The sequence below is a fragment of the Pholis gunnellus genome, assembly GCF_910591455.1.
Source record: "Pholis gunnellus genome assembly, chromosome: 11".
Classification (NCBI taxonomy): domain Eukaryota; kingdom Metazoa; phylum Chordata; class Actinopteri; order Perciformes; family Pholidae; genus Pholis; species Pholis gunnellus.
Genome location: NC_136538.1, coordinates 4,226,829 through 4,243,182, shown reverse-complemented (window position 1 = coordinate 4,243,182; position 16,354 = coordinate 4,226,829). Strand labels below are relative to the sequence as shown.

At 41.0% G+C, this 16,354-nt stretch overlaps 2 protein-coding genes across 2 annotated transcripts; one reads left to right on the top strand and one right to left on the bottom strand.

Moving 5' to 3' along the window:
• Positions 1–24: 24 nt before the first annotated feature.
• Positions 25–11,596, top strand: LOC306702832 (glucagon-like peptide 2 receptor; the record flags this gene model as incomplete). Its single annotated transcript, XM_079168547.1, has 13 exons — positions 25–120; positions 3,016–3,112; positions 3,193–3,291; positions 3,923–4,044; positions 4,145–4,255; positions 5,728–5,880; positions 6,046–6,205; positions 7,025–7,085; positions 7,181–7,247; positions 7,419–7,507; positions 8,290–8,428; positions 8,516–8,557; positions 11,240–11,596. The coding sequence occupies 13 exons, from the start codon at positions 25–27 to the stop codon at positions 11,594–11,596; spliced, it is 1,593 nt and encodes a 530-aa protein (XP_079024673.1).
• Positions 11,597–14,240: 2,644 nt separating this feature from the next.
• Positions 14,241–15,428, bottom strand: LOC306703517 (piggyBac transposable element-derived protein 4-like; the record flags this gene model as incomplete). Its single annotated transcript, XM_079169508.1, has 1 exon — positions 14,241–15,428. One exon carries the CDS (start codon positions 15,426–15,428, stop codon positions 14,241–14,243), a length of 1,188 nt encoding a protein of 395 aa, XP_079025634.1.
• Positions 15,429–16,354: the final 926 nt, after the last annotated feature.

The following is a 16,354-nucleotide window of genomic DNA, read 5'->3' as shown; positions in this document are numbered from 1 at the left end:
CTACCAATGTAAACAGACAGCACCATGCCAACCCTGCTGCCAACCTGTCACAAGAGGACCCGGACCACAGCGGGACAGATATTCCTGCTTTTGTTCTTCTTTGCTATCTTCAACCATCAGGTAAATGCTTAACGTACACATGCATGCACACACAGAAATTAGGCCTTTCAATGAAGTTACAATCAAGTCTTATTTAGCGTTGGAATTTACAGTAAGTCAGATATCATTTTAATTGATATACCAAATAAATATCCATCCAATTTATCCAATTTAGCGAGGCAATATAATACATCATATTTCTCATGAAACACAGCAAAGACCCTGATGACAGATGAATGTCTAGGAATAGAAGAAAAAACAAACTATGTAGCAGATTATATTTCGGCTACAGGAGGTCCCATTGCTCGAATGAATTTTCTACAGTATCTATTTGAAGCAGGGATAGGCTCACGCAAGACAACAGAGAACATATGGGAGACCGCAGCTCTTGTCTTCCCTTCATTGGTGGTACCGCTCTGTACAGAGTTGACAAACCCAAGCAAATTGAAGCCTTCTCTGTCAGGTGGTGGATGAGCCACCAGGCAGCTAAAGGAACACAGGGTTTTTACAGAGATTAGCTTCTCACTCACTGGTTTGTGAAGGTTGGGAGTTTTCGACCAAGAAAGGAAAGCTACAGCCCCTTGGTCCTGATAATGAATTATAAATGAAAGAGATTGCAGATGTGGTCTGAAGTTTGCTTTTTAAATAGAGAAAATGATCATTTATCTTGCTAATGACAGCAAATTAAGGAATAATCATATTTCCAACATTGATTAATATCATAACTGTCAAATACAACAAACCTTTGTCAGGGACACACCTATGGACTGATGTCAAGAATAAATAGAGAGGCACGTTTGCATTGCACTAATGCAGAAAGCCAGGTTGATAAATGACCTGTATCAATTGCAGATTCCAAAGAAAATGTCCCCTCTGTTAGTGAAGGTAGAGCTTTAAATACTCCCACCAAGTGGGTAAATACAAATACCGCAACATCCCCTATGCTGCAAATACATTGAAATGGGATGTACTGTAGAATCTTTATTAATTCAGGCTGGTGTCATCTAGCATTTTAAGCTATACCTACGAAAAAGTAATGCATCATAATTTCTAGGCATCGCTAAAAATAATTGTGTATGTTATGCATGTTATCATGAACAAGGACGTGTTTAGACAGCAAAAGCACACAACAGGTTGGCGTGAAAAGAAGTGGATGGGTTCAACAAACCAGGAGACCAATGTTTGTTCCTGTATCAAACGAGAAGGTAATGTTGATTTATCAGTCACGTAACTTGCGTACTTCATAACACTTCCGTAGTTAACCTAACCGGCCATCTTTTCCTACACCTAACTAAGTAGTTTTGTTGCCTAATTTGTCTTGTGTGTGTTGAGGAGTATCTTTTCGTTAGAAATCATACGACGCATTGAATGAGGATACGTTGATGAATTTGATTAAATCCCTCTCCTGTCATAAATGATGTTGTTATGACATGAGTTCAGTCTTGATGATTACACCTCTATGGCTAGATGTAGAGAAAACAGTAAAACACAGTTTTGCCATAAAGAAGAGAAAAGAAGAAAAAGAAAACGCAAGTTGAATTTCTTTGGTCATTTATTTTATAAAAATTGGCAAACAATGTAATCTATATATACAACATTTAGCAAGTTGCCACAAGTGTTACCAATGTTGGGAAAAAAAGCAGCTCCACGTGATATATATATTAAGTTATTCACATTTTTACAGCCTCTCCTGTACTCTCCCCAAAGCACTGTGTTCAGCAGCCTGCTGTTCAGTCAAAGTTTCACGGAATTTCTGTCACGTGACTGTTGGTCTCAGCCAAATCAATCATGGCTTCCCAGCTGTGCTGAGAAGCTCAGAATTGAGTTTTTTACAGGATCTGTTTTGAGTAAACGGTTTATTTGGAGAAACATTTTAAATGAGACGTAGAATAAAATGTATTTGATGAATTTGAAGCTTCGCTTTGGTTGCGTTTTCACATGTATTCATGGACCGTTATCACATTTTTACAGCTTCTGGCTGTGATGAATGGTGTAGTTTTGGTGATTGTGTCAAGAAAACATGCTTCTGATCCCGCCGGCGATGTTTTGGGGTTCAAAAGGTTAAATGCATCAAGACTACATGATTCCAAAATAGAATAAAATAAAACAACTCTTAGAAATACTGCTTCCTAGGCTCTATGACTAAAGGTTACAAGAGCCAAGCTTCATCAGTCAGTCAGGCGCTCAAACCACAGAATGCTCTCTGGATGTGCTTAATAAGGATCCAGCTTCCTGCTCCTGCTCTGCTGAAATTAGAGGTGTTAGATAGTATCAGATTTCACCTGCTACCGCAGTACCACAGTTTCCCAGTGTTGCACAATGTTCCTAGGTATTTGTTTTTATCTTCAATTAGATAAGTCAATTAATCAATTAGTCAATGAATTATCTCAGTAAAAGAATTGAGATTCGAAAAATACACTCATCACTTGGATCTTCAGCTGCAGCAGACAGCTGTTTTTTTTGTAAAAAAATCGAAACTGCACACTGAACCGTATACCTGCTCAGCAACAAACAGCAGATCAAGTTAGCGACTAGCTGAGACAGTTGGTGGTGACCAAAGCACAGCCAGAAGGAGAGTTGATATTCGACTGGTATTTGTAGGGTGTTTGCTCTGCGTCGGCTGGATGTGAAAATAGGGAAGTGTCTACTAAAATGTAAAAGCTCTATAAGTTGATAATATATCGAATACATTTTTACAGTTTCTTCCAATGATACAACAAATACAGATTGTTTCTACACTGTGGAGAGCTCTGTTCCAAAGTGATATTCATCTTTGAGGGGCAATGGAACATTTAATTCATATTAAAGTGAATTTAATGATAATATTATATGTACACTTTAATTCCAGCATTTTCTTCAATTGTACTGCTCGGATTAAAAAAGAAAGTTCGTCTCACTTTTTAAATCTTCATGCAGGTAACAGGCTCAGTGCTTGAAAGTCTGATAGCTAAACGGACTGAATACTGGGAGGAATGCAACAGAACTCTGGCGACGAGGGCACTCCCAGAACCTGGTGAGCCTCCTGTCAAGTCTAAGGTTAATTATCTTGATTGTTATTACCTTTGTGAACACTTGATTCTTCTTGTTTTGCAGGAATCTACTGTAGAGGAACATTTGACACGTTTGTGTGTTGGCCCCATTCACCTCCTGGGAATGTGTCTGTCCCCTGTCCTTCTTACTTACCATGGATCAGTGAGGACAATGTTATGTTTTACCACTTCACTTCAAATACAACTCATGTATGAAAGTCACTAATTACAAATACATGTAATTGAAGAGTTGGTGTTTGATAATACTTTGGTCCAGAATTTAATATCTCAGCAACAATTGGATGGATTCCCACAACATTTTAAAGAACATTTGACATTTATGGATTCCCAGATAATGAATCCATTATCCTTGATGACCCCTGACTTTTCACTGTACTACCATTAGGTAGTATTATGGGACAGGTATTCATGCTACTGTCAGGATGAATTAGAACCACTTTGGTGATCAATTGTTACATCTAGTGTCATCATCAGGTCAACATGTTATTTTGTCTATGACCTGCAATTAACTGTAATTGGTAGAATGTTGGCATAATGACATTAGCATTTAGTTCAGTACAGCAGGCACTTCCAAATGGCTTTCTCAATGATCAGTCCGGCCTTCCGAAATGATTTAACACCAGAATGAAGTTGCAATTAATCCCGTACGAGAAGTGACAATACCCTTACAATTTAGGATTTAGCTGTATAATAATGAAAAAACAACAACAAGAACAAGAAATTCTTAGTCAGAAGCCACCATACATATCTTTGTGTCCTTCAATTACCTACAGACGGCTCCAGGAGGGCACATCGAGAATGCTTAGTGAATGGGAGATGGCGACAGAGGGAGAATTCCTCCGAGACCTGGAGGGATGACTCAGAATGTAAGGAGGAACATTATTTCAAAGACAAGGTGAGATAGTGGAAACGCATGGTTTCTGTTCTCTTTACGTTTTGGAGCTGAAAATGTCTCTCTTTATTAGTAACTTATCACTTTCCTTGTGTGTGTAAAGGAGGATGAAATGCTTCGCCAGACAGCCCTCAGGCTCATCTCTGTCATCGGCTATTCCCTGTCCTTGTCCTCTCTCTTTATTGCTACTCTCCTGATGGGCATGTTGAGGTCAGTGGCAGGAAGGAGAGGGCTTTCTGATGGTCAGGCAATCAAAATATTAAAATTGTATGAAGATGGGGCAGATTTGCCTTTCTTTCAGTTATGATAACATTACACTCACCAAAGTAATTATTAAGATCTGAGAATATGGTGGCGACAGGGGAGCAAATATGACGGTTAACGGTAATGGTCAATGGACTTGCACTGGTGCGAGGTGCCACCTGCCCTTCAAGATGTAAACTCATTCACATTCACCCACCCACACACACACCAATGGCACAGTCAGACACAGAAGCAAAAATGGGGTTCAGTATCTTGCCCGAGGACAGTTCGACATGCGGACCAGAGAAGCTGGGGATCAAAACGCCAATCTTCAAATTAGAAGATGACCCGCTCTACCTCTAAGCCACGACTACCCCTGATGGGGGTAACGGGGGGCTGGAAGTGCTTTTACATGCTGATCCAACAACCATCCAGACATACCAACCAAGTCCACAGAGGCATTATATTGCAATTGTGAGGGTCACTAGTAATTGCCCCCTACTAGCCTGGAGTGCTATTACTCAATATTAATTAACAAAACATACATATTGGCTCCCACATTATCCAAACCACCATACCACTATTTCGGTAAAACCACAATTGAGCGCAGGCAAAATTATCACGACGATCCCTAACTACACAGAAACACGGTGTGTGTGTGAACATCTTTGGCAAGTACATGGGTCAAACCTGAACCAGGAAGTTGGTCTGTAAACTATGGGAACAATCTTTGCTTTTGTTTCCTCCACTAAATAAGTTTTGCCATCATGGGGATTCGTTTGAATCCTGTCTTATTGTCTGACTGCTTGTGTTCCTTGCCCCTATACATCATTTTAGTATTCCCAGATCTTAGAAATGAACTTGGTGAGCATGATGTTATTATTAGAAATAGGACCCATGGCCAAACCTACTAAGGTAAAACCCATGTTTTATTAAAATGGAATGAACCCTTATGCTTTCTATCTGTTTTCTAGATTGTACTTTAGATGTTTGGAAACCAAATCAAATTGTTATGATAGTTAAAAGATGTTCAGTTTACCACTGTAATGAAAGAACAAAAATACTTTTTTCATATTGGCAATTTGAAGGTGCCTTATGAAGCTTTTCTGAAACAAATTTAAATCCATTGCTTCTCACCAAAATGCATCGTGTTTTTTACTTCAAACCTAATAAACATGTAGAATGATTTACCTTCCTATAAATCATTTGCTTTTTGTAACATGTGATGATCTTGTCAATGTCATTGTTGAAGGATGTCTGCATGAGATACTAACTAAACACCCACTTTGAAAAATCATCGCTTCATACTGGTTGAAACAGGAAATGCTTCCTGGTCCATGTTGTATAATGTTCCATCTTATGCTTCTCATGATTCTACAGTTGCACAGGATGTATAGAACATTGTCTTTCTCAAAGTACATCTGTTTTTTGCTCACAAGGAAGCTGCACTGTACCAGGAACTACATACACATGAACCTGTTCGTGTCATTCATCCTGAGAGCCGTGGCTGTCATCTCCAAGGAAATTGTATTATACATCATGTATTCCAAGCTACCCAAGGACGATCCAGGATGGAACTCCTACTCGATCTCTGCGGTATAACATATACTGCCTTATTATTCACATATTAGCAGATACTTGCTTGTGCAGGGCCTTTCTGATTCACTTTTAAATGTGTACAGTACAGCACTTGTGAATTAACCAAAGCAGTTTGAATCAGCCGTACTATTTGCAACACTAATTTCCTATATTTCTCAACAGACAGCATTGATGTGTAAATTTTCCAAAGTGTGTATGGAATACTTTGTGGCCTGTAACTACTTCTGGCTCTTGGTGGAGGCCATTTTCCTCCACACGCTGCTCTTCACAGCTGTGCTGACTAAGAGACGTCTGCTGAAGAAATACGTGCTCCTAGGATGGGGTAACTCCACACATCCTCACACATTCTAGGATAAATACTAGCGGAGTTTTGGATACGATCTACCCGGCATCCCCGGCAAGAGAGCTTCTTCTGTCACATGACTCAGAAAATGCTGAATTCTGTGTTTTTACTATGAGGATGCTGCTCCAGGCCCTATTTCATTTATTTTCCTGTTGGTTCTCTTTGCATTGTTTGGAAATGTAACCCTCCAGTTCACACATATCTCTTCTATTTGTTACTAATATTGAATTAATAAAAGATAATGGAAGTAAATTCATCTGAATCATTACAAATTGGCTGTGTTTTTAAAATAACAGATCGTCACAGTGGGAAAGAAAATCCTGCATCTAAAAATGTTGATGCATTAAGAAGAATCTATAATGGTTTTATAATCACATCGTAGCCCTCTGAATCGTGAGGTGCCTAGAGATACCCACCCCTGTTGGGAACGGTGTGTCATCTTACTGCTTGTTACATGCATGGTGTCTTTTCAAAATCACAGGAAACCTTTTGTTTCCATTTGTTACATGCACACAGTTTAAAATACATTTAAACCGTGTAGGTTTACTTCAGCATAAATCATTTGGGTAGGTTTAGAGAACAGAAGTACTTGGTTAGGCGAAGAATAAGATCGTGGTGTTGGTTCAAATAAGAACGTTTGTTGAATAAAATCATGACCTTTTATGTAACTGGAGTCTGACGCCAAAGGGCGCTGACTAAGTGACGTTATTTGATGAGTTGGGAGAGAGGAATTGTTTTGTGAGTAAGTGTGTGTTATGTGTTAAACATGTTGCATCTTATGCTTTTGTTACTTTTCAGGGACACCTATTTTGTTTGTAACACCATGGACAGTGCTCAAGATTGTATATGAAAACACAGAGTAAGTTTCATTACATATTTCACAATAAACAAATGAACTCAATTAATTCAAATGTTTCTCATTGATTGACTTTTTAAAATCCTTTTATTCCCAAGATGCTGGTCAATTGTGAACAAATGGTTCTGGTGGATAATAAGAGGCCCAATTACTTTATCAGTGCTTGTAAGTGATTCCTGAACCAATCCTTGAAAGCCTTTCTGAGAATCACAGTTATTCCACCTGATGTTCACATTACTTACAGATCCATTATCTTGCTCCTGTAAGTCTTGTTTCTTTGGTGCCAGCCATCAAGTAAATGCATTTCCTTTAAATCTGACCTAGATGTTGTTGCAGGTCATTTTCTTCATATTCATCAAGATTCTGATGCTGCTGCTGTCCAAGCTGAAAGCAGATCAGGTGACGTTTACAGACTACAGATACAGGTATTTGTCCCTGCCTTGACTCACTAACTGATTACAAATCCACATTTCAGGAAACATGCTTGACCTTGAGTGCCAAGTAGAACATTTAAACATTAGGTTCCTGGTCAAACACTTAAATGTCAGTTCTTCCCATTTACAGTACAAACTCAAATGTCACACCTTTAAACGAAACGAATTTTGTGAATACTAGGGTTGCACGATTATGGCCAAAATCATAATCACGATTATTTTGATCAATATTGAGATCACGATTATTTGTCACGATTATTCATTCATTCTTTTCAGTATTTTCCCTAGGTTTACAGCTTTTTTTGGGGGGGGGGCGGCTACTCGCAGGAGAGCGACTGTTGCATCGTGCGCGCGGATCGGGGTGGAACACCGCCGTGCGCGATACAGAGAGCAGGAGAACTGTAAACGCGCGACAATGTAGGGACAGTAAATAAATTAAGCACAAGTACTCTTACTTCAAGCTCCAGTCTCTCTACTCTTCTACTTCTTCTACTCTTCTACTTCTACTTGAGGCTGCCGCTGCAGGGTGACATGACACCTCCCATCTCGTTCGCCCCCTGGTGGTTGGCTGACTGTTAGTTGAGGAAGCGCTTGATTTGATATGTAGCGATCATGCTTTACGATTAAAATTCGATTAATTGTGCAGCCCTACTATATAGCTTACTTTGCCATTTATGTTGTCCTTTGAATCATGTGCCACTATATATATTGCGAACTTCCTACCTGTCTTAACAGTCTATAAATAATCGGCGCTGTATTTTCTTGTCCTTCAGCTTGGCCAGAGCAACATTGGTGCTGATTCCTCTGCTGGGAATCCATGAAGTGGTCTTCACGGTGCTGATAGATGAATGTGTGGAGGGCAGCAGTCGCTACGCCAGGAACTTCATCAACCTCACTCTCAGCTCCTTTCAGGTAACACCTAAGTTGATTACTTACATGGCAAGTTTTTTGTTTCTAAATCCACATGAACTATAATTCATAATGTGTATCCTTTTACAGGGCTTTTTGGTTGCTGTGCTGTACTGTTTTGCTAATGGAGAGGTACATTTGATTCTATGTATTGCGATTCTTCATAGATGTTGAATTCCATATATTATAATTGGAAGCTCAGTTAAGTCACTTCTGGTTTTGTTGTCATTTGTTGGTTTGAGACTTTGAAGCTATATACAGTATATTAGTGTCTGTATTAAAGGGACAGTTCACCCAAAAATCTAAAATACATATTAAATCCACAGACATTTTTTTCATCTATCTCTGCAGTTCTCCTCAGAGCTTTTAAGCTCTTTTAGCTAACTCTCTTGGTTTTGGATCACACCCTTAGATCAAATAAACCGAATTTCCAGCAGCAGCAGGTCGTCCTTTTTGGCAGAAATCTTTACGTAAACCAACTCTATGCGACCCGCTCAGCACCAGATGGCAAACAGAGCATTTAGCAGCTAAAGAGTAACACCTTTTTTTAGTGTGTAAGATTTAGTGATATCTAATGGTGAGTTACTGCGATCAACTAAATACCCTTTTGCTCACTCCTCAATTTACAAGCGTGTCTGAGAACTACAAAGGCATTCAGGTATAGGGGTAGGTAGGGTTTCACTACAACAAGGAGCTACTCTTATCATTACTCGGTTCTTTTTCATCACTAAATAATTGCTTTTAAAAACATATATGTATTTTTTTTAAACAAATAAATAAAGAACAGGATTAAAATTTAATAATAATTGAAATATTACAAAATATTGTTTCTAGATCAACAACAGTAAGGTTTACAACAGCAAAGTCAATACACACAGTTATTAGTAAAAACTAGAATAAATAACATTCCTGAGTGTCAGTATCGGTCCTTGCTCTTGTCCTGTGTTCTCCTCCCTCTGATGTGCCTGGAAGCGGCGCTAGCAGAGGGAGGACGGCTGCTTTGACGTTTACAAGAACAAACTGTGCTAAACAGCCAGACTGCATACAGACAGCTTCTGTTTTAGCTTCTTTGTGAAAAAAAAATGCTTTTGGCCGCTCTAGGTGCTGAGCTTGTGTAACTAAAGCAGCGGTTGATGAAAGACTGCGGAATGACATCATGCTTTTGTTTACATGTTAATGCTTGACGAACAAGTGTATTGACAACATGTTGGCTTTTTACTCGTGAATCTCACATCTCACAATGCTCATCACTTCAAGTAATGAGTTGTTGTCATCTCTTGTAATCGTCACTTCAACTGGTTTACTTCAGTGTCTCTGCTGACTATATATTACCCCTAAATATGAAAAAGTACCAATAAAATCACCAGTAACGTCAGAGCTTATCAACACTCCGGTCTTTAAGAATGTAGCGGGTTCCGTTACCCATCCCTACCTTTTAGGCAACGTAAAAAACGTGAAAGGCTCTCACTAGAGCCTGTGTTCTGTTTGTCCATTCTGGGATGCTGTAGAAACATGGTGGTGCAATGTAGGGTACATCCCAAGTCTCTTAATTGTCATTTCCTCACTCCTCGCTTGAACCGGAAGTTGTTCTGCTCCGCCATATTGACGGCCGTCCCAAAGCTCTTATTTAGCTCTGAGGAGAGAGGATCGAGGAGGGAGGAGGGAGGAGAGAGGAGAGAGGAGGGATCTCTGAGGAGCCATGAGCGAGGACGCACGAGAACAGCCTTCCAGGAAGTGTTTTAACGGCCGACACCGCCCCCCTCATTGTTCATCAGTTATGTGATTGGACGCTGCAGCCGATCGGACTGATGTGATTTCTTTCAACGTGTAAACAGTGAAGACGGATCGCAGATTAAACTCGAGCTTTATATTTGATTCGTTTTCTGATCTGGTTTAAATATATGTTCATTGTAGGTCTGAACAACAAAAGGACCAGAAATAACTTTCTTCATTAATTAGAAATTCTCTTTTCATGATCTGATATTTCCCTCAATAACTTTTATTATGGAACAATTAAAGTGAGAGAGATCTTTACATCATTGATCATCATTTCATTCAGTCACGTGAGGCTGATCATTCCTGAGTGTCTGATGAGTTTTATGATTTAAGTTTAACCTGAAACATGGAGCCTAATAAATGAATGTCAGTATTCAAGAGAAACCATAACCATATTCTGGGTTATTTAATAATGACGCCACAGTCACAATTTCAAAACGTACAGACGCAAATAAGTCATAAATAAGTCAAATGCATTCCGCCGGTAGAAATCCATCCTGCGCTTCTACACAGAACACAGTTTGTTAAAGAAGTAACAGACTACAGAGAGAACCACCTCTACAGTGATGATCACTGTGTGTCTTTATTAGTTATTAGTGTTATTAGTTATTATTATTAGTACAGTGATCATGTGAACAGACACAAACTTCTCAAAAGTCTCTCCAGCTGTTAAAGCCGACTGACAGCTGATCCAGCTGTGATCAACTGATCCTCCGTCATCAGAAACAGACGTCGCTTCACGAAAAGACGACTCGTGTCTCCTAAAGCATATTTCCTCGTTTCCTCTCTCCTCGCATGGTTTCCTCCATGCATCCCTGGTGGGAGGGACCAAGATGCAAGGAAAGGAGCCAAGTCAGGGAAACGGGGATGCAAATAAGAGACTTGGGATGTGCCCTATGTAGATATAAATGGCTTTCTAAGCAAACAAAAACAAAAAGTGATTATACACTAAAGAAAGCATAATTATGAATATTGCCATATCTGCCATAAAAATGTAGTCGTATAACTGGTGACAATTTTCTTTGAACTGAAATTCAGGTCCAAGCTGAACTAAAGAAGCGCTGGCAGCTTTTCCTGTTTACCAATCACTTCCAGGTGAGGAGCTATTTCCGGTGTGTTTTCTGGAAGTGCACTCGAAGGCGCCGCCCACAGTGCTCTCGGCAGAGTGACTTCTTTGACGAGAACGGTACCTCCACAACACATCCACACCTGCTTCAGATAGCTGAACATAAAGGAGGTGAAGGACTTGGACAAGGAGAGGTCAAAGGTCAGGGTTTGAAGGGCTGCGGCACAACAGGGCTTGACTTTCTCAACAGGAAGAGCCTGTCCAGTAGTGATGGAGAGATGACGCTAGGGGAGACCATGGAGGAGATTCTGGAGGAAAGCCAATTCTGATCCCCTTTAGGTTGTTGGTAATGTTGTCATATTTTATGATATAATTCACAATATCATTATATTATGAATGCTAAATCATGTGGGTCTTAATGCCTTGTCCTATAGATGGGCCCTGTGTTAAAATCTGGACCTTTCTTATTGTTTACATTGTGTTCATAGTGTATGTATTCCCAACTAAAGCCACCACTTATAGTTGACACAGACAAACAACCTTGTGGTCCCTGTGAATAGTCACCAAGTCTCTATGAGGGCCTAATGCCCAGGGCATAGGCAGAGAGAGAGGCTTGGTGAATACTTACAGGGCTAGTTGGTGAGCGAGCTGTTTCCTTCACTCATGATATGTTGTTCTTGGGATCTGACATAATTTCAAGCTCATTACCAGTCATCGGTGGGATGATGTCACATTAGCAACATTGTGTATTTGTACCATCAACTCCTGTCTAAAAACTACAGAGGAGGGTTAGTGTAAATAAAAGTGGATGGTGCTAATGAGCTATGATAGCATCCTCAATTTTGGACTCTCCAGGTCTAGGTTCTTTCGAAGTTCATCCTTGTCAGGATGGTTCTGATCATGGGCACACATTTCTGTATCTCAAGTTCACCAAAGTTGAATTCACAAGAATGTTTAGCACACATTTACTTATCCCCTAAAAGTGAATTCACTGATCACCGAGATGTTTTTTGAGCTTTTTTTTACTGTGACATTTAACTATTTTATTTGCTGGTGTCACCAGGCCTTAAGGAGTACTTGTTGGTCTCTGATTGGTCTGTGCAAATATTGAAGTTGCCATAAGTACTCTACTATGTGCACTATAATTTGAAGTGATATTACTTCTTCTTCATGTGATGTATTTCTTTTTGGTTTGTTGCATTTTTTATGCGTTGTGCTTTGCTCTGTAGTTTGAATAGTTATTGTCATCAACAACATTTGTAATGTGATTATATGAAGCAGAAATTGGTGAAGCAAGAAAATCATCCCAAATAAATATTGTGAATCTCTCCTAAGGATCGTGAGCAAACAGTGCAGCACCCCTTTAAAACATTTGAATTCATCAATGCATGGCTGAATTTTGCTCAACAATGTAATCGTTTTAACAAAACATGAATGTTTTATACCTTCATTGTGAAACATACGGCAGAGATTCATGTGCAAGCTACACAAGTAATGAAAGCTGCCAATGTTATTAATAAAAAGTGAATGAAATGACAGTTTCTCTCTCAATGCCTGCACATCCACAAGACTAAAATAAACTCAGAATTTAGATACCTACCTATCAAATACAAATTACAAAATACTCAAAAGTAATTGAAATACGTGTTTCAAATACAAGTAATAGAAATACTGCCCATCTCTGCGCAGGTGCCAAAGGAGAAAAACATGTCATGAAGTTGTATATCAGACAACTACTCTGGCACCAGCTAGACGGATCCAATTATTCACTCCGACCCCGATCCACACCTGCTTCTCTGCAGCGACCTCTCCTGGTCTGTGTGTATATTTACCTGCACTCAAGAATAATACCATCGGCTTATTAAGAGCCACAGAGAGCCCTGTAACCCCTCAGTATATTTCATTTGTTTTTCATATGGTGCATCTAACACCTCATTTTCTGACCAGGGCATTACATTCAATGAACTTCATAGAAGTGGATCCTCAGGTCAATCTACTATCTCCTTTAATCTCCTTCACTCTTATGCTGTCATTACCGTCTACACAGTAAAATGGCTCGTCTTTAGATAAACCATCATCAGTACTAAATCGCTCCTCGTCAGTTGGGTACTGCTGCAGATTAGTTTAACCTCTTAAACCCTATTTTTAGACCTTTGCTCGAAAATTGCATACCCATACAGAACAGACTAATTCTGTAACTACAAGGTCTATTTTAATAATGTTATAATAAAAGATAACACTTGTGAGATTTGATCAGATGTGTAAATATCAGTGTACATGTTACTGATTAAGAGTAAATAAAGATGGCACACAGCTCAAAATGAAAAGTTTCAGGTTCGCCTGAAAAAAAAAAAAAAGCACTTTTGTTATTTTCTTGAAATGACCCTGGCTAGCCTAAACACATGTTAGCAGTCTCTCTGCAAAGTTTGCCTTTGATAAATTGAAGCAGAACATTAAGAGAGATTTTAGTACAGAGTTTAGGCGAGGTTTCCAAAATGTGCATTTGGGCACCATGTGTGCCATTTGAATTCTCTCATGTACCAAACTACATATTTCACTTGTATATTGCTAATGGTGTTCAATTCATCCTAATACAGCAGTTTTGGGGGAAAATTCAACCAGACATTATCTTTTCCCATTCAAAATAACACACAAATCAACTGAATCCAAAGGGAACCGATTTATTTTTACTGTAAACATTTGTAACAATACAAACTGTAAAAACCACATAAAACCAAAAAACTATTTACACAATTGTCCATTATGCCTTTACGATCTGTAAAAAATAAAAAAAATGTAAAAAAGAAGTTGGGCAAGGCGTGAGCAGGTCCATGGCAGAAGGCAGGAGGCAGCTTGAAGATGGTGGATGTAGGGAGAAACTGAGCCGTTCATGCACCCTAGAATCTCCTTATCCAAAGGCTGCTTGAAGATGGTGGATGGATGAAGGAGAACGAAGGATTGTAGGTGAAGGGCTTATCCTTCACTGTGCCACAGTGAGAAGCAGTTTTTTTGGGCTGTGAGGCAGAGGGGAACATCACAACTCATGCAATAAGCGGCTGTCTTCACCCTCAGTAGTCCAGCATCATGGCACCTCTTGCAGTACTTCCCGACCCTCATTTCCCCACTGCCGAAAAACATGGGCATGCAGGTGGGGTGGGGGGGTGGGGTGGCTGCTGAGTCTTCGGCAAACTCCAGCATCTCCTTGGCCAACTGCTCCCTGAAGGCCTTGTGGGTGACGGGGTTTTTCTGGGCGGGGTCCTGCCTCAACATGAACAGCTCCTTGTGCAAAAGGTAACTGTTCACAGCAGCGATGTCCATGAAGTGGTAAAAAAAAGTCTTGTACCACTTCACCGTCTTGTGGCGGACGGTGTAAGAGCCAATCAGTGAATCGGACAAATCCACACCACCCATGCTACGATTGTAGTCGACGATGCTGTCCGGAACTGGTATGGACCGGTTCTGCCACACCCCAGCCGTCTTCACCTGTCTCCTCACCGTCTGTCCACTTTCGACCTGATTCACTGTGGAACACATCGTTACCTCCCTCGTGTCCATCCACTTGACGAAGAGGAGTTTACCACTCTGGATCCAACGCATGTCTCCCCTGTCAGCCTTTTCGGGCAGGTCGTTGGTCTGGGTCTTGGGGAAGCCAACGCGATTTTTCCTGATGGTTCCACAACAGCCGATGTTCTTTTTGGACAGATCGGTGAAGAGAGCAGGGCTCGTGTAGAAATTGTCCGTGAACAACAAGTAGCCTTTACCGAGGAGAGAAAAGGGCAAAAGGTCCATCACTGCTGAGTAACCCAGCCCGTGGCCTGTGGTGGACTCGCTTTTGCCCTGGTACACAAAGAAGTTCCAGGTGTAGCCTATTGACGAATCAGCCAGCACAAACAGTTTGTAACCCCACTGTGTGGGCTTGTCCTTCATATACTGCTTCATGCCGATTCGGGCTTTGCTGGCAACCATCTGCTCGTCAATAAACACATTCTGACGCGGCTGGAAATGGGCTTTACAGGCGGTCACCATGTCTGTGTAGAGCGGCTTGAGCTTGAACAGCCGGTCGTACTCAGCGGTGTTCTTCTTTTTGTCGTTCTCCTCGTCCTCTTTTGGGTCACTAAGGTGAAGTGACCACATAATGGCCTCAAAGCGGTCCTGTGTCATGCGGTCACTGGGGAACTGGAAGTTGTACGGCTATTTCTTCCCCCAGTAGTCGGGCCTGTTGTGGACCGGCACAAGGCCAGAGAATACAATGATGGAGAGGAATATATAAAAGTCCTTCATGGTGAGCACGGCCCAGGTGAATTTCATCCCAGCTAGCTTTCTTTTGGCAGCGTTAGCGTTGGTATTGTCAATAATTTTCTGGACAACAGATGCCGAAAAGAAAAGCTGGAAGAGGCTGAGGGGAGACCATTCTGTGGTGGTGTCAAATGTGGGACCTGGGGTCCTGGCCGGAATGAAGCTGAGAGGGTCAGGTTTGATGCACTCCTCCTCTCTGTCGTGCCACCTGTCCTCCTCCTCCTCCTCCTCCTCACTGTCTGTAGCTGCTGGTCTACTCTTGCCACGCTTGGGAGCTGGAGCAGAAACTCCCAGAGAGGTGCGCCCTCTCCTCCGCTGAGTGGTCGGGGGAGCTGCTGCAGGGCCCGGTGCTAACGACTGTGGGTGTGGAGCCATGGGCGGAGGTGATGCGGTAGGGCGTGGCTGAGGACGTGGACGTCCTGTAGCAGATTGTGGAGCTGCTTTTGCTAAAGGTCCTGGGACACTGGCAGGCTCGTAATCGTCATCACTGTAAAAACAAATGTGGAAGAAAAATAAATATATGCATTCAGTGGTCTGGTTCTGAAATTGTAATACATGTCGACATAAAAGCGCCCCCCCCCCCCCCCCCACACAAACACACTACAAACAGACACAACCACACCAGGATTTTGGCCTGAGAACGCTAAAAAGATCGCAAACTCTACAACAATAAATCGATCAATATAACATTTATAAGACAATCCATACCTTTCAGATGACGGAAGACAGTAATCTGAGTCACTGGAGGTGTCCTGTGTGTTTTCGGGGAACACGAGGTCGTCATCTTCCGA